Source organism: Somniosus microcephalus, chromosome 4 (assembly GCF_052327205.1).
Source record: "Somniosus microcephalus isolate GS21.2 chromosome 4, FLI_Smic_1.0, whole genome shotgun sequence".
In the NCBI taxonomy this organism is placed as follows: domain Eukaryota; kingdom Metazoa; phylum Chordata; class Chondrichthyes; order Squaliformes; family Somniosidae; genus Somniosus; species Somniosus microcephalus.
The window spans coordinates 242245197-242271153 of record NC_140990.1 but is presented as its reverse complement, the minus strand read 5'-3'; the positions used below and the strand labels follow the sequence as shown (position 1 = coordinate 242271153).

Here is a 25957-nt window from a genome sequence, read left to right as displayed (position 1 = left end):
GGCTCGAGGGGCCGATTGGCCTACTCCTGCTCCTATTTCTTATGTTCTTATGTTATGTTCTTTATAAAGCACTTGTTTGGCTACAACTGGAGTATTGTGTCCAATTCTGGGCACCACACTTTAGGAAGGATGTGAAGGCTTTAGAGAGGGTGCAGAAAAGATTTACAAGAATGATTCCAGGGATGAGGGACTTCCGTTACGTGGATAAACTAAAGAGGCTGGGGTTGTTCTCCTTAGAGCAGAGAAGGTTGAGAGGAAATTTGATAGAGGTGCTCAAAATCATGAGGGGTCTAGACAGAGTAGATAGAGAGAAACTGTTCCCATTGGCAGAAGGGTCGAGAACCAGAGGACACAGATTTAAGGTGATTGGCAGAAGATCCAAAGGCGACATGAGGGAAAACCTTTTTACGCAGCAAGTGATTATGATCTGGAATGCACTGCTTGAAAGGAAGGAAGACTTGCATTTATATAGCGCCTTTCACGACCACCGGACGCTTCAAAGCGCTTTACAACCAATGAAGTACTTTTGAAGTGGAGTCACTGTTGTAATGTGGGAAACACAGCAGCCAATTTGTGCACAGCAAGCTCCCACATACAGCAATATGAAAATGCCCAGATAATCTGTTTTTGCTATGTTGGTTAAGGGAGAAATATTGGCCAGGACACCGAAATAGTGCCATGAGATCTTTTACGTCCACCTGAGAGCAGAAGGGGCCTTGGTTTAACGTCTCATCCGAAAGACAGCATCTCCGACAGTGTAGCACTCCCTCAGCACTGCACTGAAGTGTCAGCCTAGCTTTATATGCTCAAGTCCCTGGAGTGGAACTTGAACCCACAACCTTCTGACTCAGAGGCGAGTGTGCTACCAACTGAGCCACAGCTGACACTGAAAGGGTGGTGGAGGCAGATTCAATCGTGGCTTTTAAAAGGGAATTGGATAAGTACCTGAAGGAAAAAATTTTGCAGGGCTATGAGGAAACGGCGGGGGTGTGGGATTAGCTGACGTGCTCTTGCAGAGAGCTGGCACGGGCTCGACGGGTCGAATGGCCTCCTACTGTGCTGTAACGATTCTATAATTCTCTAGGTAAAGAAATTTCTCCTGAATTCCCTATTGGATTTATTAGTGACTATCTATCTTATAGAATCATAGAAAGTTACAGCACAGAAGGAGGCCATTTCGGCCCATCATGTCCGTGCCGGCCAACAAAGAGCTATCCAGCCTAATCCCACTTCCCAGCTCTTGGTCCGTTAGCCCTGCAGGTTAGAGCATCCCAAGTGCACATCCAAGTACTTTTTAAATGTGGTTAGGGTTCCTGCCTCTACCACCCTTTCAGGCAGTGAGTTCCAGACCCCCACAATCCTCTGGGTGAAGAAATTTCCCCTCAAATCCCCTCTAAACCTTCCACCAATTACTTTAAATCTGTGCCCCCTGGTTTTTGATCCCTCTGCTAAGGGAAATAGGTCCTTTCTATCCACTTTATCTATGCCCCTCATAATTTTATACACCTCTAAGGTCTCCTCTCAGCCTCCTCTGTTCCAAGGAAAACAGACCCAGCCTATCCAGTCTTTCCTCATAGCTAAGATTCTCTACTCCCGGCAACATCCTTGTAAATCTCCTCTGTACCCTCTCTAGTGCAATCACATCTTTCCTGTAATGTGGTGACGAGAACTGCATGCAGTACTCTAGCTGAGGCTTGACTAGTGTTTTAACAGTTGAAGCATAACCCCCCTGCTCTTGTATTCTATGCCACGGCTAATAAAGGCAAGCATTCCGTATGCCTTCTTAACCACCTTATCTACTTGCCCTGCTACCTTCAGGGATCTGTGGACATGCACTCCAAGGTCCCTTTGTTCCTCTACACTACTCAGTGTCCTACCATTTAATGGGCCAGAAATTCCAGGCCAGAAGCGTGAGTACGGTCGGGGTACTCACGCTTCTGGCCGTTGGAAATGCCGGCGTTCAGCAGGAACAGCGCATGCGGGGAACGCCGGCATTTCCAGACCCGAGGTCTATTCACAGCGCGTGCGACTGCACAGGCAGCGCTTGCGCAGTGAACTTTGTGGATTTCACTGATGGATTCAGTGAGGTTAAGTCCTTAGAAGTTACACTTGAAAAAAGCAAGTGTAAAGTTGTTCATTGGCTGCGGAGGAAGATATATTTTATCGTGGAGCTTTTGAAATGCAATAATTGTGTTTGGGAAAGGGAGGGAAGTTATTTTAAGAAATTTTAAGTAAGTTTTAAAGTTTAAATTTTTTTTTTTTAAAAAGGGTTTTCAGAACGGTAGGTAGAAGGAGCAATTGTGGCTGTGTGAATGGAATGTGAGAATGAGTTATGTATGTCTGTCCACATATATTCCTTTACGTATATGTATGTATGTTTTATATTCCTTTACTAATGTGTATGAATGTATGTTTTTAATTATGATTTTCCAATAAGTTACTTTCTCTGAAAGTCATAATAATACATTCATACACATAAGTAAAGGAATATATACATAACACGCAAAGGAATATAAACAGACATACATACTTTCAGAAGCTCCACGATAAGAAATATCTTCCTCCGCAGCCTCTGGAGCAACTGTACCCATGCTTTTTTTCATGTGTAAGTTGTGATGACTTGACCTCACTGAAAGCATTAATGAAAGCGGCGAATTATACGTCGCACGCGTTCTGACTCTGAACCCCTTTGTTCAGAGGACAGGAAATGCCGGTTTTCCCCACATGCACTGTGCATGCTGAAAACCGGCATTTCATCCGGCCAGATGCGTAAGTACCCCGACCGTACTCCCGCCTTTGGAAGGGAATTACTGGGCCAACATTTTACATGTCAGTAAAATGAAAAATTTAACAATAGCACGACTTGCCCTGCAGAAAGGACTGACCCTTAACAATGAGGATCAGCTGCCTGTTGAAGCGGAGGATGAAGGCGATGGCAATGTGCATGCTGCCAGGCCTCATGGAGAGGAACCAAGTGCCGCCGAATGTAAGGCTGCTCGCAAACTGCTGGTAGCCAACACCTTCACGCGGTAGTTATGCCCTGTACCTACCCCTCCCCCCGCAAGGCAAAGACAGAAGCAGAGACATATTAAAGTGCAACATTGACCTTTTATTGCATAATGAAAAACTTTTCAGATTCAGTTTCAATGTATAAAGTGAATAACTTGTAAATTTTAAGTAATAGTTATGAACGTTCAAGAAAAGTTATGGACAGGAACAGTGAGGAAGTGTTATTGGAAATAATTCGTCTTTACTTGTCTTTCTTCCTTCAAGGATGTTAATGACCTACTTAATGCAATGTTACCAGTTTTTAAATCACTTTGTAAACAGGTTTAACTATTTGTGTTTGATTCTTAGTGATATAACAAAAATAAAGATGCTAACTACCTCTTTCAACGTTTTTAAACATGTGCAAAATGGTGACTGCTACAAAATAAAGTAAGAAATCACACCACCAGGTTATAGTCCAACAGCTTTATTTGAAATCACAAGCTTTCGGAGCGCTGCTCCTTCTTCAGGTGAAGTGGAGAAATGCATAAAGACACAGCTTATATAGTCAGAGAATCATGTCAGATGTTTACAGGTAACCTTTCCAACTGCCATTTATCACACCTCGGCAGAGAGATAATCACAGCAGTCAAAGGTGTGAATGGTGTACAAACAGGTCAGTCAGGGAAACATTACATCAAAGAACAATGAGGTGGGGTCACAAGGGGTCAAACATTGCAGATGCTGGGGTCTGTATGAAAAAGAAAAAAAGACAAAAAACATTTTTTTTGGCTGGAAATCACAGCAGGTCCAGCCGCATCGGATGAACGGACACCGCGCAACAATCACCAGGCAGGAGTGTTCCCTCCCAGTCGGGGAACACTTCAGCAGTCAAGGACATTCAGCCTCCGATCTTCGGGTAAGCATTCTCCAAGGTGGCCTTCGAGACACACGACAACGCAAAATCGTCGAGCAGAAACTGATAGCCAAGTTCCGCACCCATGAGGACGGCCTTAACCGAGATCTTGGGTTCATGTCACGCTACATGTAACCCCACCTGATGCAGGGTCATCCAGACTCGAGTCGACATTGGCTTGTTCTCTCTACACAGATGCGGCTGGACCTGCTGTGATTTCCAGCCAAAAAAAATGTTTTTCATACAGACCCCAGCATCTGCAATATTTGACCCCTTGTGACCCCACCTCATTGTTCTTTGATGTAATGTTTTCCTGACTGACCTGTTTGTACACCATTCACACCTTTGACTGCTGTGATTATCTCTCTGCCGAGGTGTGATAAATGGCAGTTGGAAAGGTTACCTGTAAACATCTGACATGATTCTCTGACTATATAAGCTGTGTCTTTATGCATTTCTCCACTTCACCTGAAGAAGGAGCAGCGCTCCGAAAGCTTGTGATTTCAAATAAAGCTGTTGGACTATAACCTGGTGTTGTGTGATTTCTTGCATTTGTCCACCCCAGTCCAACTCCGGCATCTCCACACCACAAAATAAAGTGTAAACATTTTACAGTAATTTTTACTTTCTTACTGCAATACAGACTTTCAAAGTGCAAACTAGCTATTTTACAATTTTGTAACATTTGTTGTAAAAGTTTTTGAAGCTAAATAAATTTTAAAATTCTTTCAACATTGCTTACTGGATGTACTGATGAAACGATAAGGTTACCTATCCTTTCCTTCATAAAGAAACACTTGAATTTACATATGTAATAAAACATTTAACATTTAAATAAAGTGAAAAATATAACAATTTAACGATTTGCCAACTGGCCTGTGTGACTGAGGGTTGAAGGTGGCAGAGTGAGTGAGCTGAAAGTGACACTCTAACGTTTCCTGCGCCTTTTCAGTACCCGTGACTGGAGCCCTCCAGATCTATTTGCAATGGCCCTGTCAGATTGATCCTGCTCTTCAGCAGCGGCTTGAGGAAAGGGTTGTTGCCGAGGCATTTCTACGCTGCCCTGCATCATGACTGGCGCAGCTGCTGGCTCCTGGGACCAAAGTGGCTCTGCACTGTGACCTGGGTAGGGCATTTGTGCTGGAATCAGCGTTATGCCAGTAGTGTTAGATACAAGCGAATTAAGCATTGCAATCATGGTTTCATTAAGTATCACCAACTGTGAGGATATCTGAGTAAGAGAATTATCCAACTGCAATGATATCTTAAGATAATTATCATTAAGCACCCCAAACTGCGATGATATCTGATTTAGTGTAATGCCAACATTCTCCATTCCCTGCCTGAAATGGTCTCTATCATCTACTTCCTTCTCGGTGAGAGAGCTCAGCAACTGCCTGAAACCTGCAATATCTTGCTGGTCATCTTGTAGGTGCTGCTGTGCCTCTGCTACTCCCACCTGCACTGAAGTGTCCATTTGGTGTCTGCCTGCCCAGGCCAACTCACATTGAGGATCAGAAATGTCTGTTTCAGATGCATCCACGGGGCGATTGCTAGCAAATTCGTACATCTGCTGGACCCGTTCCTCATGTTCAGTCAAAACCCTCAGCATAGCAACACCACCGCCTGTGAGTGTGCGTTCCCTGGAGTTGTGAGCAGTTTTACTCTGAAATTGCAGCATAAATAAGAGAATCACACAGCTGCATTTCTGACATGGACAGCAAAGGCTTTGAAGACTGGGCTGGGTGTTTCTTTACATTTTTGATTGAAGTTTTACAGCTCCAAGCAATGCAATCAAGATAACAGAACATTAGGTATCCTTCAGATGGCCCCAAAGCCATAAAGTTTTATTGCTACCTCAGGTGACTTTACCAAGAAGTAAATTGACTGCTGTAAAAGAAAGCCTTTATAGATCTGGCTAACTTAAATTCTAAGCAATGTTACAGTACACTTTAGTTATAACTGCACAAACCCTGACAGATCGGAGCGTGTCACTGAACTTCTTGCGGCATTGTTCCGCTGTACGTGGAATGGTGGAGGTCGCGCTGACAGCTTCTGCAACTTCCGACAACGCTGCCGTCTGACCTTTTCGCGGAGCTCTCGACTGCTCATTCCCAATGATGCGCAGGCGCCTCGCCTCCACCTCGTTGAGGAGATTGCTGAGGTCATCATCGGTGAAGTTCTGAGTTCTTTTAATCACGTTAATTGTGCTAATTCCAGCCATTTCACTTTGCTAATTAACTGCAAAGAATTAATAGAATGTTTTCAAGGCTTTAAAAATTGCTTAAATAGCTTCAATTATCTTTAAAACTATGTAAGAGTCATCAAAATCATTTACACGTTTTTAAAATTTTTAAAAAGTTCACAAAACATTCATAAAATAGCAGATAACTTACCTTCCCTGCAGCTTTGTAACTCCAAAGTCCTGTGCAGCTGCTTGGAGCGATTGGGGGCGTGTCCTGCTACAATGAGACCTTAAGGGGCGTGTCTCACTTACACTGCACGCTCCTGGCTCCGCGCTGGCTGCACTCCTGGGCGGCGTGACGTCCTACGCTGCCCGGGATTCTTCTTTCAGTTTCTGCAAGTGCAGGCGTCCCTGGAGCTGATCGGCAGGAGCGCGGGGTAAGTGCAAATACGGGGCTTGCACGCGCTGCAAGCCCCGTTCTGGAATTTCTGGCCCAATGTGTATTCCTGTTCCTTGTTAGCCCTCCCCAAGTGTATTACCTCACTCTCTTCTCCGGATTGAATTCCATTTGCCACTGTTCTGCTCACCTGACCAATTTATTGATATCTTCCTACAGTCAACAGCTTCCTTCTTCGGTATCAACCACACAGCCGATTTTAGTATCATCTGCAAACTTCTTAATCATACCCCCTATATTCAAGTCAAGATCATTTGATATATACCACAAAAAGCAAGGGACCTAGTGCTGAGCCCTGCGGAACCCCACTGGAAACAGCCTTCCAGTCACAAAAACACCCATCAATCATTACCCTCTGCTTCCTATCTCCGAGCCAGTTTTGAATCCAACTTGACATTTGCCCTGGATCCCATGGGCTTTTAACTTTGTGACCAGTCTGCCATGTGGAACCTTATCAAAAGCCTTGCTAAAGTCCATATACACTACATCAAATGCACTACCCTCATCTACCCTCCTTGTTATATATTTATGGCCCCTAGTTTTGGTCTCACCCACTAGTGGAAACATCTATGCCTACCCTATCAAATCCTTTAATAATGGTAAAGACCTCTAGCAGGTCACCACTCAGCCTTCTCTTCTCCAGCCTGTTAAATCTTTCCTTTCAGTTCTAATATCATTCCAGTAAACCTTTTTTGTAACTTCTCTAGTGCCTCTATATTATTTTTATAATATGTAGACCAGAGCTGTGCACAATTCTCCAAGTGTGGTCTAACCAAAGTTTAACATAACCTCTCTTTTCAATTCTATCCCTTTAGAAATGAACATCAGCGTTTTGTTTGCTTTTTGATGGCCTTGTTAACCTGTGTTGCTACTTTTAATGATTTGTTTATCTGTACCACTAGGTCCCTTTGCTCCTCTGCCTCATGTAGACTCTTATTTTCTATTAGTGGATTTCCCCATGGTTACCGTCACAACGAAAGGTCCGGCGACACTAACTCCGCTCATGATTCACACCCGAGTGGTTTTTAATAACAACTAAATATATTACATTGACTAACAACAGTATTAGGTTTTATATAACTGTTCTGCAGTATATTGCCCGAAGTGATCACTTTCGGTTGTCTAGGCTGCCTGCGTGACTCTGGGCTTCCGACTGACCCTGAGAGTGCTCCGACTCCCAAGAGGGGACACAGCCCAGTTCCCAGGCATGGAGCGACAAGCTCCAGCCCTGCCGGCCCACCACTTGGCAGCGTGGCCCCCGACCACCCCAAAAACGGAGGGAGGCAGGTTCTATTCTTATACTATAATACAACCTTGGGCTCTGCCTCCATACTACATAGTTGCATATTTTCTAAGGCCACGTTTTTAGGTGTTTCCCCCGCTTCTAACCTTTTTGGCCTGCGCCTCGGTGCGTAGGCTAATCTTTATCTTTTACTGTGGTATGTGGTGTTTTGGCAACTCTTCTCTTATCAGGGTATGAAACTTTTTCTCGACCTGGGTGTTCATCATTCTTTGTATTTGCATTTCCAAACTGTTTGTTGTTCATACATAGAGACAAGTTTCAAGTTTCCCTTTCTCCCACATTTGCTTTAACACTAAAAATGCTAAGGGAAAGAATGCTGGGATACCATGACCATTTAAATAATTCTACCATTTTCCAAGGAGCATGTGGCCTTCCTATTCTTCCTACCAAAATGCACCCCCTCACTCTTACCTAGATTGAAATGTATTTGCCAATTACAGGCCCATTCGGCAAGTTTATTAATGTTTTCTTGTATTTTGTCGCAGTATTTCTCAGTATTAATTATACCCCCAATTTGGTGTCATCTGCAAATTTTGAAATTGTACTGCCAATTCAGAGTCTAAATCGATTATGTAAATTGTGAACAATAGTGGTCCCAGCACTGATCCTTGTGGAACACCACTTCCCATCTTTTGCCAATATGAGTAACTACCCTTAACCCCTACTCTGTGTTCAGTTTTATAGCCAACTTGCTATCCATTCTGCTACATGCCCCTTGACTCCACATGCTCTGACCTTAGTCATGAGTTCTACCTTTATCAAAGACTTTTTGGAAATCCAAATATATTACATCTTCTACACTCTGTTATTTCTTCAAAATAATTCAATAAGATTGGTCAAGCATAACCTTCCCTTTTGAAATATGTGCTGACTACTTTGTATTTTCAGTTTCTAGATGTTTTTCTATTACATCTTTGAGTAAAGCTTCCATTATATTTCCTACCACTGATGTTAAGCAAACTGGTTTCTGCTTCCCTGGACTTGTTCTATCTCCATTCTTAAATATAGGAATCACATTAGCAGTCCGCCAGTCCTCTGGCACTATTCCCTTTTCTAATGAATTATATATATGTAATGGTGTCTCTGCTACCTTTTCCCTAACTTTTAATATACACAAATGCATTCCATCAGGAGTCTTATCCTCTCTAAGTTTGATTAGTTTATCAATTATCTCCCCCCACCCCCCCCTTTTCTATCTTCAATATCACTGTCTTTTTTTATCTCTTCTTCTAATGTCATGCCCACCATGTTGGTCTCCCTGGTAAATACTGAGACAAAGTAATTATTCAATATTTCTGCCATTTTGCTGTCCATACCTGAGAGTTTATTTTGTGCATCTCTTAGTGGTCCGATCGCTATCCTGATTTATCTTTTGTTATTTATGTGTCTATTTCTTTTTATATTCATTGATAATTTAATTTTGTAGTTCTCCTCTGATTTCCTAATTGTTTCTTTGACTTCTTTCCTGACCTCTTCATATTCCCTTTTGTTAGCTGTGGCTCAGTTGGTAGCACTCTCTCCTCTGAGTCAGAAGGTTGTGGGTTCAAGTCTCACTCCCGAGGCTTGAGCAGATAAATCTAGGCTGACACTCCAGTGCAGTACTGAGGGAGTGTTGCACTGTCAGAGGTGCTGTTTTTTGGATGAGACGATAAACTGAGGCCCAGTCTGCTCTCGGGTGGACGTAAAAGATCCCATGGCACTATTTTGAAGAAGAGCAGAGGAGTTATCCCCGGTGTCCTGGCTAATATTTATTCCTCAATCAACATCACTAAAAACAGAACAGATTATCTGGTGATTATCACATTGCTGTTTGTAGCAGCTTGCTGTGCACAAATTGACTGCCACGTTTCTTACATTATAACAGTGACTACACTTCAAAAGTACTTCATTGGCTGTAAAGCGCTTTGGAACATCCTGAAGTCGTGAATGGTGCTATATAAACCCAAGGCTTCCTTCCTTCCATCCTCTCCTTGTTGTCTATGTACTTAGTGTATGCCTTTTTCTTTAATTTCAATTTTACCCTTATCTCTTTATTCATCCATGGTATTTCATTGTTGGTAGTTATTGTTTTTTTAGCAGAATGTAATTCTCTTAAACTCTCTTGATCACCTTTTTTAATATTGCCCACTGCTGTTCTGTCTCTGTCAACTTTTTTTTCCAGTTTACCTTCTCTAGTTCCATTCTCATCCCCTCAAAATGAGCTTTTTTCCAATCTATTACTTTGGCCTTTGAGAGAGACATAAGTAAGACAATCATTATTTTATACCTTTATTAAGTTTTGATCACTATTGCCTAGATGTTCCCCTATGTTTACTTCATTTAGCTTGCTAGGGATATCTAGGACAACACTAAAGGTTTTTACAAGAGCAAAAGGGTGGCTCTATGAGTGGGCCCCTTAATGACAGACGCAGGTGATATTGTAATTGAAAATCAGCAAATGGCTGATTTACCAAATAGCTACTTTGTATTGATCTTCACAGTAGAGGATGAGGATAAAGCACCAGACCCACAAAGAAAACTAAAAATAAATCACGGGAAGGAACAAACTAGATTCAATATAAGTAAAAGATAGACAAATCTCCAGGACCCTACGGTTTCCACCCCAGGGTATTAAAAGAAGTAGGATGAGAAAATTGTTGATGTGTTAGTCATGATCTTCCAAAGCACACTTGATTCTGGAATTGTCCCCTTGGATTGGAAAATTTCCAATGTCACTCCACTATTTACGAAGGGCAAGAGAGCTAAATTAGGAAATTATTGGCCTATTAATCTAATGTCAGTTGTTGGGTAGTTACTACAACCTATTATTAGGGACAGAGAGAGCCAGCATGGATTTGTAAAGGCTAAGTTATGTCTAACGAATGTAATTGAAATTTTTGAGGTGGTAACTCACCTGGTAGATAAGGGAGTGTCTATTTATATGTACTTCCAGAAGGCATTCAACAAGGTTCCACATAAGAGACTGTTAACAAAAAAGAGAGCGCATGGAATTTGAGGAAACCTATTTGCATGGATAGGGAATTGGTTAGGAGGTAGGAGACAGAGAGTAGAGATAATAGGTATGTACTTACATTAGCAGGATGCGATTACTTGTGTCCCCCAAAAATCTGTACTGAGGCCTCAGTTTTCACTATATTTATATAGTGAGCTCTGGTTAGACCCCATCTGAAGTACTGCATTCAATTCTGAGCACTGCACCTCAGGAAGGATATATTGGCCTTCGAGTGGGTGCAGTGCAGAGTCACCAGAATGCTACCGGGGTTAAAGGGTTAAATTATGAGGACAATTTATATAAACTAGGTTTGTATTCCCTTGAATATAGAAGATTACGGGGTGATCTAATTGAAGTGCTTAAGATGATGAAAGGATTTTATCGGGTAGATAGAGCAAAACTATTTCCTGTGGTGGGAGAGTCCAGAACAAGGTGGTGTAACCTTAACATTAGAGCTAGGCTGTTCAGGGGTGATGTCAGAAAGCACTTCTTCACACACACGGTAGTGGAAATCTGGAAAACTCTTCCCTCAAAAAGCTTTTGAGGCTAGGTCAATTGAAAATTTCAAAACCAAGATTGATAGTTTTTTGTTAAGCAAAGGTATTAAGGGTTACGGAACCAAGGCGGGTAGATGGAGTTTAGATACAGATCAGCCATGCTGTAATTGAATGGCGGGACAGGCTCAAGGGGTTGAATGGCCTACTCCTGTTCCTATCTACTTTGGTTCATTTCACATTACTAGATCCAGCAGTAATTCCTCTCTTGTTGGACTTCTTACATACTGGGTAAGAAAGGAGTCCTGACCACATTGTATAAACTCCATTCCCTTTTCCCCTTTACCCACCTCTTCCCAGTTTATTTGGTGCTAGTTGAAAGAGAGAGGGACCGAGACAGACACTAACTACGAATACCAGGGGAAGTCCTGGGATTACTGGGAGAAAAGATGATTGGGGCATTGAGGAGGGGGTCTCAGGGTCTGGGTGCATTGGGGCAGTTGTGGGATCAGGGAGTGTGAGAAAGTTATCTGGGGATTTCTGAGCAGTGGAAGGGGGTGGATATCTGGGGAGCGGGTTCCTGGAGTCCAGTAGAACTGGGTTGAGCGCATTGGAGGTGGGCAGATTCTGGCAGTATTGGAGCTCACTGCAATCTGACGGCACTAAGGGAGCATCTTTTAAGAATCTTGTGGGGGAGGAGGGCCGAGGATCATGAGACCTAAACTTCTGTTGGTTCCACCTGTACTATTAGACCCAACCCCTTCAGTCAGTCTCCTCCCCCGACATGTTAACTGCCTCTTTTGGGCCCTCGAGAACCTTCCTCCGTTATTTTCCCTCATCTGTCTGTTCCTCTTTTTATGTTCCTGCTATAAGGCATTTAAGCATAAATTTTCTGCTTAAAATTAATGGATGGAAAACTACAGGCTGGGAGTGCATAATTTCCTGATGTGCACTCTCACCATTCGCCAAGAGTACCAAAATAGAAAATTTAGTGCTCTGCAAGTTAGCCAATTTATGCTGTCTTTAATAAACATAAATTTCCAAAAACAAACTAAAATTACCTCACATTGCTCAAACGTTTCTGCAGTTTCCAAGTATGTATATATTCTTTATGCCAAGGAAATTATAATTGCAGGTATTGCTGTTCACTGGTATGGCCTATCTAAGGAGTTCAAATTGTAAGATATACAACAGTTGATGAAAAATTGTTAGCAGTGTATCGAAAGCCTACAAAATACATGGGAGCAAATACAAGCTCTGCGAAATTGCCACTATGCTGAGCTTATGCAAAAGATGACTGAAACTGCAACTGAATCAGGAGAGATGAGGCTCATAAGCAAGTTGGCATTATAATGACCGAAAGGTGATCTGCATTTGTCTCATTTTCATTAAGAACTAACCTTCACCTATTTATTGTTTAATGCCCAGCACACTGGCCAACCTATTGCTTAGTTTTGCTGATATACAATTATAAAATTGTTGAATTCTAAGATGTTCTGTTTCTTGAGATGATAGCTGAGCTTTAATCCATCTTCTGTCCGACTAATGATCAGTCCTTGTAGTGCTGTTTCTGTTGACTTTGACGGTGTTTTGGAGGACTGGTGCAGATATTTTACAGAATCAACCGTGGAATTTCGCAAGATTCGTTGTTGGTTTGTGAAGTTATTCAGCTCGGAATTCATTTTGAATAGGATCAGTGCAGAGTTGTGAGATTCCAGCTGAAGTATAATTCTAATTTGCCCACTAGGTGTGACTACATGCAGCATATATGAGCACACACTGTGCAATAAGTCCTTTGCCCCCTCGGCATTATCAGATCAACCGTCTGTGAAGATCACATGCAGCCACTCCCAAAGGTTCTTTTTTTTTGACTGTTAACTATTAATAGACGTGTTTGCAATCGGTTGCTGTATTGAAGGAGAGTTTTTATTTTATTACTTTTGAGGAGTTTATTGTTTTTGGACCAAATCCTGTACAGTGAAAAATGTTTGGTGACATAACCTTCAAATTAACTAGTGATTAAAATTATTTTTTTTTAAATTAATTTAGGCAAATCGAGAATGCTAAAATTTGCAGGGTGCTTCATCCTTTAAAATGGCTTGATATAGTTGTCCATCTAAAATTAAAGTGTAAATTCTAATTAATCCACTGTCTGTGAAAGTGTCACAGAGCAGAAAAAATTAGCAGCTTGCTTAACAAAGGACAAACAAACCACTGTCAGATGTCTGAGTCAAGCACATCACATTAATAGTGGATAATTGGTGTTTTTGACTCACCGGTTTTAAGTATCCCCTTTGTTGATAGCAACTTCTGCCAGATCTTATGATGAATAGAAAGCTAATTATAAAATGAAGCAACTGAAACAGATGGTGACCATTGTCAGCACTTTTACCCCTCACATTTCTAGCAGTTTACTTCCATGTTTAGACTGTAATGTTAAATTTTGGTTTCAATTTCTTTTTAATTAGTTGAATACCTTTGTTTATGGCTTTTAGAAACTGGTAGCAATGTGTGATCACACCTCTGATGTGGAGCCTGGGTAATGCAGTATATTATATTAGTCATTAAGTTTAGGCTAGATGGAATGTCTATTTATTTTTAGTATTCATTAATAACTTAGTGCAATCCAGCATGATTGCCTGCTGTATTCTAATGTTTATTATGTGCATGTAATACATCACTTATTGCTTACTATTTGTAATGTGATTGTATTCATAGATTCATACAGCACAGAAGGAGGTTATTCAGCCCATTGTTCCGGCTTTTTGGTAGAGCTATCCAACTAGTCCAAGTGGTTGACCAAGTGTGGCATCTAGTAAAATTGAAGTCAATGGGAATCGGGGGGGGAAACTCTCCACTGGCTGGAGTCATACCTATCACAAAGGAAGATGGTTGTGGTTGTTGGAGGCCAATCATCTCAGCCCCAGGACATCGCTGCAGGAGTTCCTCGGGGCAGTGTCCTAGGGCTAACCATCTTCAGCTACTTCATCAATGACCTTCCCTCCATCATTAGGTCAGAGGTGGGGATGTTTGCTGATGATTGCACAGTGTTCAGTTCCATTTGCAGCTCCTCAGATAATGAAACAGTCCGTGCCCGCATGCAGCAAGACCTGGACAACATTCAGGCTTGGGCTGATGTTTGGCGCGAATGTTACTTGCCACTTAAGTGCCAGGCAATGACCATCTCCAACGAGAAAGAGAGTTGACCCACTTCACCTTGACATTCAACAGCATTACCAGTGTCGAACTCCCCACCGCCAACATCCTGGGGGTCACCATTTACCAGAAACTTAACTGGACCAGCCACATAAATACTGTGGCTATAAGAGCAGGTCAGAGGCTCTTCAGTGAGTGACGCACCTCCTGACTCCCCAAAGCCTTTCCACCATCTACAAGGCACAAGTCAGGAGTGTGATGGAATATTCTCCACTTGCCTGGATAAGTGCAGCTCCAACAACACTCAAGAAGCTCGACACCATCCATAACAAAGCAGCCCGCTTCATTGGCACCCCATTCACCACCTTAAACATTCACTCCCTCCACTACTGGTGCACCGTGGCTGCGCTGTGCACCATCTACAAGATGCACTACAGAAACTTGCCAAGGCTTCTTCGACAGCACCTCCCAAACCTGTGACCTCTGCCACCTAGAAGGACAAGGGCAGCAGCTGCACGGGAACACCATCACCTGCAAATTCCCCTCCAAGTCACACACCATCCTGACTTGGAAATATATCGCAGTTCCTTCATTGTCATTGGGTCAAAGTCCTGGAACTCCCTACCTAACAGCACTGTGGGAGTACCACCACCGATGTTAGGCTGACTGGCCTGTAGTTGCGGGGTTTATTCCTCTCCCCTTTTCGAAACAGGGGTGTAACATTTGCAGTTATCCAGTCCTCTGGCACCACACCCATATCCAAAGAGGATTGGAAGATTACGGCCAGATCCTCCTCAATTTCCACCCTTGCTTCCCTCAGTAACCTACCCTATATTTTCTGGCGTTTAGAAGAATGGGAGGTGATTTCATTGAAATGTATAAAATTCTTAGAGGACTTGATAGGGTAATTGCTGAGAGGCTGCTTCCCCTGGCTGGAGAGTCTAGAACTAGGGGTCATAGTCTCAGGATAAGGGGTCGGCCATTTAGGACTGAGATGATGAGAATTTTTTTCACCTTGGAGGGTTGTGAATCTTTGGAATCGTCTACCCCAGAGGGCTGTTCATGCTCAGTCGTTGTGTATAGTCAAGGCTGAGAGCAATAGATTTTTTGGGCACTAAAGGAATCGAGGGATACGGGAATACGTCAGGAAAGTGGAGTTGAGGTCAAAGTTCAGCCATTATCTTATTGAATGGCGGAGCAGGCTCGAGGGGCCGTATGGCCTACTCCTGCTCCTAATTCTTATGCATTCCATCTGGACCGGGTGACTTTTCTACTTTGAGGACTGCTAATCTTTTAAGTACCTCTTTATTTATATCCTATCCAATATCACTGCTATCATCTCCTTTAATGCTACTTTGGCAGCTTCCTCTTCTCTAGATGCAAAGTACTCATTTAGTAACTCAACCATGCCCTCTGTCTCCACACGAATATCTTTTTTTGGTCCCTAATCGGCCCCACTATTCCTTTGACTACCCTTTTACTACACTTCTCAAATTCTGATTAGTTCCTGCTACCTTTTCAAAATCAATTAAGAGCTGCTGAGCCCGAGGATGCCTTTCTGTGACATTCTTGTGTCTCCATTGCTTCCTATGTCTCCCCCTCTATGGAGAGCTGTAGGTTGAGCTACAATCATTGATGTATTCCTTATGATCCCTCTGCAATTGTAGCAGCTGAAAAAAGATCCCAATGACTTTGCTGTTGGCCCTATTTAATTCTGCACTCTGGAGTAAGACTAACGTTTATTTAACAGCATTTGCAAAGACTGGACTGCCTGTTGAACGGGAAAGCAGGTGTATGTGCATGTAAGCCATCAAAATAGAATAATTACTTAATAGGAACAGCAGGTTTGATTTAAATAGCAGCAATTGAGGTCCTATTGCGATTACCCTGCTAATTACAGGCCGAGACTGCATCCTCTTATTTTCAATTCCTTGGTACAATGTTGATGACTGCAACATTTTAGCATTCTGATGTACTGGAGAAATTCTATTTTGTTGTGTGCAAGATATTTCTTCAGTTTGGTATGAGTACATCATCAGTATAAAGGAGGATTATTGTTGCTTAAGGTGCTGGGATACTTTATAATTTTCAGTAAACTGCTCGCACAATACAGTACTGAGCTGCTCCGGTGACTTAGTGGGTAAATGTCCTGCTTGGAAGTATTTCTAAATGGTTCAAACCAAAAGGCTTTATCTGTTGAGACTAGCAGTGCATATCCAGGAAACACACGATTTGTATTTAAAAAATGAAGATATTCTAATAAACATCTAATATAATTCAAGCAAACATGCCTGGTTAACATTTCATCCAGGGATTAAGTGAGGAGAGAACAAAAATTTGAAGTTCTGAAGGATTATATTAGATTCCATTTTGAAATAGCTCGTTTTCCCCTTGTGTAAAGAAGCTCTATTTGTCATGGTTTATTTGGTTTTAGAATGTCTATGGGGGGGATACATTTTTAAAAACAAAACCATAAACTAGTGATATAATTGAGTATATAAGTATAAATAGTCAATCTGCAATTTTAAATAGCGGTCTTATAGGCATTTAATAAGAACATTTTAAACACCTTTTGTGAATACTTGTTACTTGATGATAAAATGAAGTGGTATTCAAGGATACACTTGTTTTATGGATTGGTAAGTGAGCTGTGCTGTATCAGCATTTGTTAGGGCCTCCTTACTGATGGATTGCCGATGACTCAGCTTTGTCCAGTGCTGAGCAGAGCAAGATAACAGTACAGTAACAGAATCGTCTTTGATGGTATAGTATTAAATGCCACATTCAATGACCTCGTGGAAAAGGGAGATCAGTAAGTAGTGTATTCATTGCTGAGGTGGTGCTGTATCCTCAACATTCTACAGTTGTAATTCTCTCTGTCAGAAACAAATGTTAAGCAGAGAATCTGCGGCTGTGGCCTGGATGCTTTCCATTCTGTGAAAGCCAAAATAGGCACGTAGTTACTTTGTCACGCGTATCTGCCTAACGAGTTTTTATTTTGTTTTTATTTGTGGTTTGAAAACAGTTGCACAGTCTCATTAACAAATTATTTTAGGTGATGCTTAGTCGGTACCACTGCTGAGCTTATTTCAAGAAAGTTAATGGAGTACATATAATGAATGATTCATGCATTTCTGATATTTCTAATACTTATCTGAAGTTATCAACTGACTAATGAAATTTAGGAAGCACTAGCAGAATTGGCATCACTTTTGGAAACCTGAACTGCAGTGAGCACTTGCTTCACAGACCCGGAATAGAATATGGAACTTGATCATTTACAGACTGCTGTGAAAACATCGAGAATTTATGTTTATAGGGAGCAATTGTGTCATGGTATTGTAATGCCAATTTCTTAAGAGGTTAGAATATTTTACTGTGTTATAGGAATATTAACTTTTTAGAAAATACCATGTTTTGGAGATGTTTTATATTTGTAATGGGATTACAGTTATTGCAACACTTGATCCCTACTCCACTTTTTCCCCTTCTCCACTCCTCATTCGTTCTCCCCTCCACATCCAAAAAAGCAGTCTCAATAACTTCTCTGCTCATTACAGATATCTTTGTTAAAAGGTTATTGTCATTATGAAGAGTGTTTGGGAAGGGAGGAAAGCCAGAAGAGATGTGCATTATTTTCATGATTATGATGTCACATGCAGATGATGCAGTGCTGCAGATAAGTAGCATTACTGCATCATTTGTTAGCAATAACACATTACCACTTTATGTAAAAACATTGCTCCTTAAAATAATTGTGCACAAAACACGTCGATTTATTTCTTAATAATAATCTTGTGTTTGCGCACACTTCTTGCACAACTCGACAGCTCGTTGTTGTCCCCTTTTTGTGTCAACTTTTTCCATTATAAATTCTAACTATCCACATTTATGATAGATGTTTCTGATGTAAACTCCTCACTGTGCTATCTGGCCACTGGGTTTTCATCAATCCCTTAAAATCCTTTTTTGAAAATGTTTTATGTGCCATTGTATCTCTTGTAATTGGAATTTTTAATGTTTAATAGGGTTCAAACAAAACCAAATTAAAAAAATACATATTTCACAATATAAAGAAACCTATCCTTTGAATTGTCTTTTGTGTCTTTTAATGCCTCCAGTAAAATCTTTACTTGAAAGCCTCAACCTCTCCAAAAAAAAGCCTTATTTTTGCCCAGAGCTGTGATGCTGAGTTGAATTTGAATTGTGCAGCCTGAGCATATGCAGTGTACCTCATTTCCCAGAATTGATACCATTTAGTCACTGTACTGATAGAATGATTTTCTTCAGCTTTTAGTAATTTATGTTGAAAAGTTTAAAAATGATTTCAAGAAAAGCTAGCTAGAGGACAAATTTCAGAATCTTTATTTAAGTGCCATTTATTGATTGTACTCTTAAGATACCACATATTGTATACTATATGCAGTGCATAAATTAGGTGACCAACTGCAGGATCCTGCTGAAGCCATCTGTAAAGAGAACTGATATTACAAAACATTGAAGCTGGTGGTTCCTGGGAGTACAGAAATATGTGTAGAAATTGCCCTTCGGTACCAATGACCCAAATGTCCCAAAAATTCTGGTCTTGGCACTGGGCAGATACAGGCATTATAAAACATTGAAGTTGCTACCAATGATGAGTAGGTCTGAACTACATTGAGGATTCCTATTCTTCCAGGTATTCCAGCCACCTTCACCACATTTTTGCCTCAGTGCACATTTTATTACCAAGCAAAGGAGCTGAATTTTTGTAACAGAAGAATATTTGTAATGTTCATTGTGTTGAGATGGGTAGACAAATTGTAGTCAATTTCTTCTCAACAGCAGAGTTATTGAGTTGGCCATCCTAGTGCTGAAGGCAAGCCATGTTTGTAAGCCTGCTGTCATCTGTCTGTATCTATCGATAGTGATTCAGTCACCGCTTATTTCAGATTTACAACAGTCATGCTGTTAATGACCTTCATATTGTTTGAACCTGGTTATAAGTCAGTTACGTAGACAGGCATCAGCAGAGAAATAGAAAATTAAGTCTCTAGAAGTTTAGATAGCATCATGACAATTGAAGCATTGGTTTAAAAATATTGTAACTTGAACACTGCTTTTGGCTATTTGCTTAATGGAGGAGGAAAGTCTCCGGAGTAGTTTTGGTTTAAAGTACTTGCAATTTATATAGAAGAAAACAACTACTTTGCCAGAAAATTCTTTGAATGTCAGTTTTATCACCACCATGGCGACTATCTCCCTGACCTGAATTACTTTGATGTCATCTGTTATGGGATAGATCCCAGAACTGATGAATTACAATTAGCAAAGGGAACCAGCCGAAAGGTGTTGAGAATGTAAGGTTTCTCAGCCGACAGCAAGGTTGAGGCAAGCCAGCTCCAGAGCAGCTCTTTGGGCCAGATTGAAGTAGTAACTCACTCCAGATGTTTGCAATGGAGTTGCTTCAGGATGCATGAAGATGCTCCCTGTAGTTAATGTCACTGAAGCGATCTACTGGGGAGTGAAAACTTATTTAGCGTCTCCGTAGAGGCAATGAAGTTGATTTTTTTTTTTTTAAAGATAGTTATTTTCTTCTGTAACCTTGTTTCCCAGACCTTTCATATAGCACATGGAGTGTAGTTTAGATTTTGAAATTAATCTCTGCTTTATATTATAGTATTTAACTATATCAAGATTTCATTGCATGGTTCTTCTGTTGAATACAACCTCTAACTTATTTCATGGTTTGAAAAAAATTGCTCTGTCTATACAAATGTCTGTTTAATTTGATACATTTTATTTTTTTCTCTTTTAGGTTGAGCTGGTAAACAAAAAGTAGCACCCACTCCGAGATTTCCCAATGTTGTTGCTGCCGTGCTGATTGGAATAATGTTAGTTAAAGTACTGAAGTCAAGTGACAATTTCAAAGTTTAAGTGAAGGTCATAGTGCAACTACTACTGCTCACGGCAAACCACCATCAGTAACCATGAGCACTGAAGAGAAAAACATGTCACCCGCTCACAAAATATCGACTCCCACTCATAGGAGTGCGTCTTCTTCTTCATCCTCTCAAAGAGAGAGTAGACCGGTAAGGCAACAAAAAAACCTGCTGCTGGTTATACTCCTGTTGGTATTTCAGGTTTTGGAATACTTTTCTGAAAATGCTTGAATTTTCAGGTATTCATGGAATTGACTCTTGGTTAAGCTTGAGCATGTGCTATGAAGTGTAATGGGCATTAATTTTGATTAAATAAATTCATGTCAATGGAAGTCTTTCATTGGGAAAAGAATTGAAGAGGGAATTTTGTAGCTAGGAATAATTGGAACATGTTGAACATGCTAATTTGTACTAAGATTATGTAGTTGTACAAAATACTTTTTCAGAATGCTGAACTTACTGTTTGAAACTGAGTTAGATTAGTTTAATACTTTGCCGTTGAAATTCTTAAGTGTGATATTCTGATAACAGTTGTGTTTTTTTTTTAAATCAGTTTTTAACAACTAAAGTTGCAGCTTTATTACAGCTACTGATCTTGGACTGATGTCTGCCGACTATGAGGGACAGTCAGCAGTATAACTTGGTCTGGTGACTGAGCTTCAAAGGGATGCCTCAAAGTCGTTTAGAGGTGTATAACGTACTTGCAGGAAAAGAGTAAATGAAACTGAAACAGTATTTGAGATGCCGGGCATGAGGGCATTGGTTCAGGGATATGAAGGGCAAATGATTAGATAGACATAGAATCATAGGATCTTACAGCACGGAAGGAGGCCATTCGCTCTGTCGTGCCTGTGCCGACTCTCTGAACGAGCTGTCCAATTTAATCCCACACCCCAGCCTTTTCCCCATAACCCTGCAAATTAGTCCTCTTCAAATACATGTCCAATTGCCTTTTGAAAGTTCCAATGGATCTGCTTCTACCAACCACCCTTTTGGTAGAGTGTTCCAGATCTTAACAACCGTCTGTTTGAAAAAAGTTCTCCTTATTTCCCCTCTAGTTCTTTTGCCAGTTAATTTAAATCTATGACCTCCGGTTACCAACTCACTCGCCAGAGGAAACAGTTTCTCCCTAGTTGTTCTCTCCAAACCCCTCATAATTTTGAATACCTCTAATTGATCTCCTCTAAACCTTCTCTGCTCTAAGGAGAACAATCTCTGCTTCTCCAATCTCTCCACATAACTGAAGTCCCTCATCCTTGGTATCGTCCTGATAAATCTTCTCTGTACACTCTCCAAGGCCTTGCCATCCTTCCTAAAGTGTGTGCCCGGAATTGTAGACAGTACTCCGGCCGAGACCTATCCAGTGATTTGTAAAGGTTTAGCATGACTTCCTTGTTTTTGTATTCAATGCTCCTATTTACAAAGCCAAGTATCCCATACACTTTTTTAACTGCCTTATCAGCTTGTCCTGCCGCCTTAAAAGATTTGTGATTATGCACCCCCAGGTCCCTCTGCTCTTGCACCCCCCTCAAAATAGTACCATTTGGTTTATGCTGCCTTTCCATGTTATTCCTCCGAAAGTGCATCACTTCACACTTATCCACATGAAATTGCATCTGCCATAGGTTTGCTCATTCACCAGTCTGTCTATATCCTCCTGAAGTCTGCTACTATCCTGCTCACTATTTTCTACTTCGCCAAGTTTTGTATCATCCGCGAACTTCAAAATTGTACTCCCTATACCCAAGTCCAGGTCTTTTTTATATGTAACAAGTAAAGCAATGGTCCTAATACTGATCCCTGGGGGACCCCACTGCATACATCTCTCTAGTCAGAAAAACATCCATTCACCACTACTCTCTGCCTCCTATCCCTCAGCCAATTACATACCCAAGTTACCATTGTCCCTTTAATCCCATGTGCATCTATTTTCCAAATAAATCTGTTATGTGGAACTTTATCAAATGCCTTTTGAAAGTCCATATATACAATATCTACTGCACTACCTTCATTAACACTCTTTGTTACTTCATCAAAGAACTCAATCAGGTTAGTTAGACATGATTTGCCTTTAACAAATCCGTGCTGGCTGTCCCTTATTAACCCATGCTTCTCCAAGTGAGAATTAAATTTGTCCTTGTTAATGATCTTGTGGTTTCCCCACCACTGATGTGAGACTGATTGGCCTGCTGTTACCAGGTTTATTCCTTTCCCCTTTTTTGAACAGGGGTGTAACATTTGCAATCCTCCAGTCCTTTGGCACCACTCCCATATTCAAGGAGGATTGAAAGATTGTGGTCAGAGTTTCTGCTATTGCCATCCTTACCTCCCCTCCCCTCATCAACCTAGGATGCATCCCATCTGGACTGGGTTAACTTTTGAGTAATACCAACCTATTTAGCACCTTCTTTCTATCTATTTCTATCCTATCCAATATCTCTACTCCCTCCTCTACTGCAACATTCACTTCATCCTCCTTTTGGGAAGACAGGTGCAAAGCACTCATTCAGTACCTCAGTCATGCCCTCTGCCTCCAGAAGATTTCCTTTTTTGTCCCTAATCAGCCCCACCATTCCATTAATTATCCTTTTACTTTTTATATGTTTATAAAAGATTTTTGGGTTCCCTTTTATGTTGCCCGCTAATCTTTTCTCATACTCTTCGCTCCTCTTGTGTCCTTTTTCAATTTCTGCCTGGTTTTCTACTATATTCTGTACCTGACATTTGTCATAAACCTCCTTTTTCCTGTTATTTGAATCTCTATTTAGATATCTATCATGAAGAATATTTCTTTATACAAAAGTGATGAACAAGTGGAAAAGCAAAATACTATGGGTGCTGGAAATCTGGAAAAAAAACAGAAAATGCTGGAAATACTCAGCAGGTCAGGCAGCATCTGTGGAGAGAGAAACAGAGTTAACGCTTCAGGTCGATGACCTGAGTATTTTCCAGCATTTTCTGTTCTAATGAACAAGTGGAATGGGTTGCTAAGAAGAGTGGTTGAGGCCAGAACCCTGGACTTAATTAAGAAACCATTAGATGCTCTAATGGCAAGACGATAAGGTTAGAATTCTGGAGGGATGAGATCAAATAGATTGAAGAATCTTCTTTATCTGGCAATGCACAACAGGTGGTTTCACAACTCTTGCTTGGGAGTCAGATCCCTGACCTGACTCCTGAGTTATGCTACCTTAGGACCATAGAAGCTTATAGCAAGAAAGAGACTATTTAGCATATTTTCATGTTATACACCTGAAATGGCTTTGCAACAAGGCAAACTTGTCAGTATAACTTTACTGTAACAGGATCTGCAGACACTAGCAATTGTATAGCTTTTCAGGCAATACAATGAGCTCTGCTTCACTGTTGAAAACCCACTGCCAAGCACTTGTGATTTGGTGTCCATCAGCTAAATGTTTTAAAAATGTGATACTAGTCAATGTCTCCTAGCATTTCACATGGAGAGTCGACACCTGTACAGTCTTTAAATATTTTATCTTCATGTTCCCGAACAGTGTGATAATACACCCTAAAAATGGACAACAGAAGCTGCCACTATAATAATACCAAGATTAGCAATTACCAGAATAAACTGGTGAATATAAATTACAACAAAATGTGTTATTGATTCTGCTTAACAATATATAATTGCAAATGGAAAACTCAACCCACACAAACCACACGGATGACCACTCACAACACTGTACATTGCAGTACAGCTGAACAGGAAACAATGAATTAATAAATTAATAGAGGACTGGCCACCACTAAATAAATAAATTCATAGAGCAACAGACACCAGCAAATTAATAGAGGTGGGCACCAGCGAATTAATAAGTTCATAGACCAGCAAGCACAACAACATTATCCACAAATTAATGGGCAGCAGGCACCTGTAAATGAAGATTTAATAGAATAGCAGGCATACCAATAAATTAATAAGCATAACAACAAATCAATAAATTAATATAACCGCCACAGCTGTGAATTAATAATTTCATAGAGCAGCGGACACCAGTGAACTAATAAATATATAAAGCAGTGTGGACCACCAATATAATAAAGCAACAGGCACAGGGCACACCAGTGAATCAATAAATTAATGGAAGAAACAGGAAAGCACCTTTTTTATGATCCTATCTGTGCTGCCATCTTTCTGTAGCTTTGTGCTGATATTGGTTTGGAATTGGAAGCAAGAAGCGAGCAGGGAGGAGGCTTAAATGGTGCAAATGGGATGGAGATAGGAAAAGAGCAGAAGGGGAGCTGGGCTCTGAAGGAGGGGAGGGGGCTGGATTCCGGAATGGGGCAGGAGGGGAGTGCGACTGGCAAAATATATATATTTTTTAAGTTGCAGTCAAAGTGGGGATATCTATATATCTATATATCTATATCTATCTAGAGTGTTTTAAGAGAGATCTTTAAAGGAGAAAGGATGGGAGTGTGGCTGATTTTTTTTCTTCTTTTTCTTATTCACTGTCTTAATTTTCAAATGCATACATACTCTGCTTTAAAATACACTCAACAACTTGCAAATATATCAATATAAATTTTCCAACAACAATAATTGTTATAAATGTTACCTGAATAAAACTTGAAATTGTCATTTAGCTTTTCTTCCCATCATTTTGAAAAGCAACCATGCAGAAACTGTTGAAAGCTGACCAGGAACATTCCTGCATTTGGACTGGACCAAATTCTGCTGATTTGTTTGGGGGAAATTGTGTACACACATGACCACTGTCAACAAAAGGCCAGAATGGTCAATATTAGTTTAGTTTATCTTTGAAAACAACTGAATTTTAAAGAGACATCTGATCCCTTAGAAACTAAGGCCTAGAAATTCACTGGCGCCCTCGCCAGGGCGCTGGAAGCACCGCCCCGGAAGGAGTCACAAACGCCCGCCGGAAATTCAGTTTCAGCGCCCCAGACGGAAGCGCAGCGCTACTCGAGGCGCCCCGCATTCCTCTTGGGGCGCTGCAACTGAAAATCGCAGCGCAAAGTGCCGCAACGCCACACACTGCGGCACGGCACACTGCGGTACTGCAGGCCTTCCTCCCCTTCTTAAGGGGAGGGGCCTGCTGCAGCGCGATCGGTGATCGCGAGTGCCGGCAAAAGAGCCCGGCACTGAGAAGTGCCGGGTTCCTTGGACACAGCCGGCACAACGTGGGGGGGGCGGTCTCAGGAGGCCGGGGACGGCAGCGCAAAGAGGTGCTGGCAGGCGGCCAGCAAAAATAATGGCCCCTCCGCGCCTCTACCGTCGCAGGTAGGCTCCCTTGAACCGGTCGCAAATTGCAACCGGCGTTAAAGCAGGGGGCGCTACCAAATTTTGCGATCGGGGTGGTAGCGGGGTGCTGCGCACACCGATGACATCATCGGTAGCGGCGCAGCGCTAACGGCTAGCGCCGCCATTAGCGTCCCGCTAAATTTAGCGGGAGGCGTGGCCACTGGCGTTAAACCCACTAAGTGCCCTCTTTAGGCGCTAACGGGTGGCGCAGCCCACTGAATTTCTAGGCCTAAGTGTATGATTGTAATTTTTATATTATTG

At 41.4% G+C, this 25957-nt stretch overlaps 1 protein-coding gene across 7 annotated transcripts in view; it reads left to right on the top strand.

The window, feature by feature from the left end:
- osbpl6 (oxysterol binding protein-like 6) overlaps positions 1 to 25957 on the top strand; it is a 205293-nt gene that overhangs the window by 71104 nt on the left and 108232 nt on the right. For all 7 annotated transcript variants that reach the window (XM_085986073.1, XM_085986071.1, XM_085986068.1 and 4 more), the window contains exon 2: positions 20289 to 20562. In XM_085986073.1, coding sequence (XP_085842199.1) covers positions 20461 to 20562 — 102 coding nt within the window. In that variant the 5' untranslated portion in view covers positions 20289 to 20460. The remainder of the gene's footprint in view (positions 1 to 20288; positions 20563 to 25957) is intronic.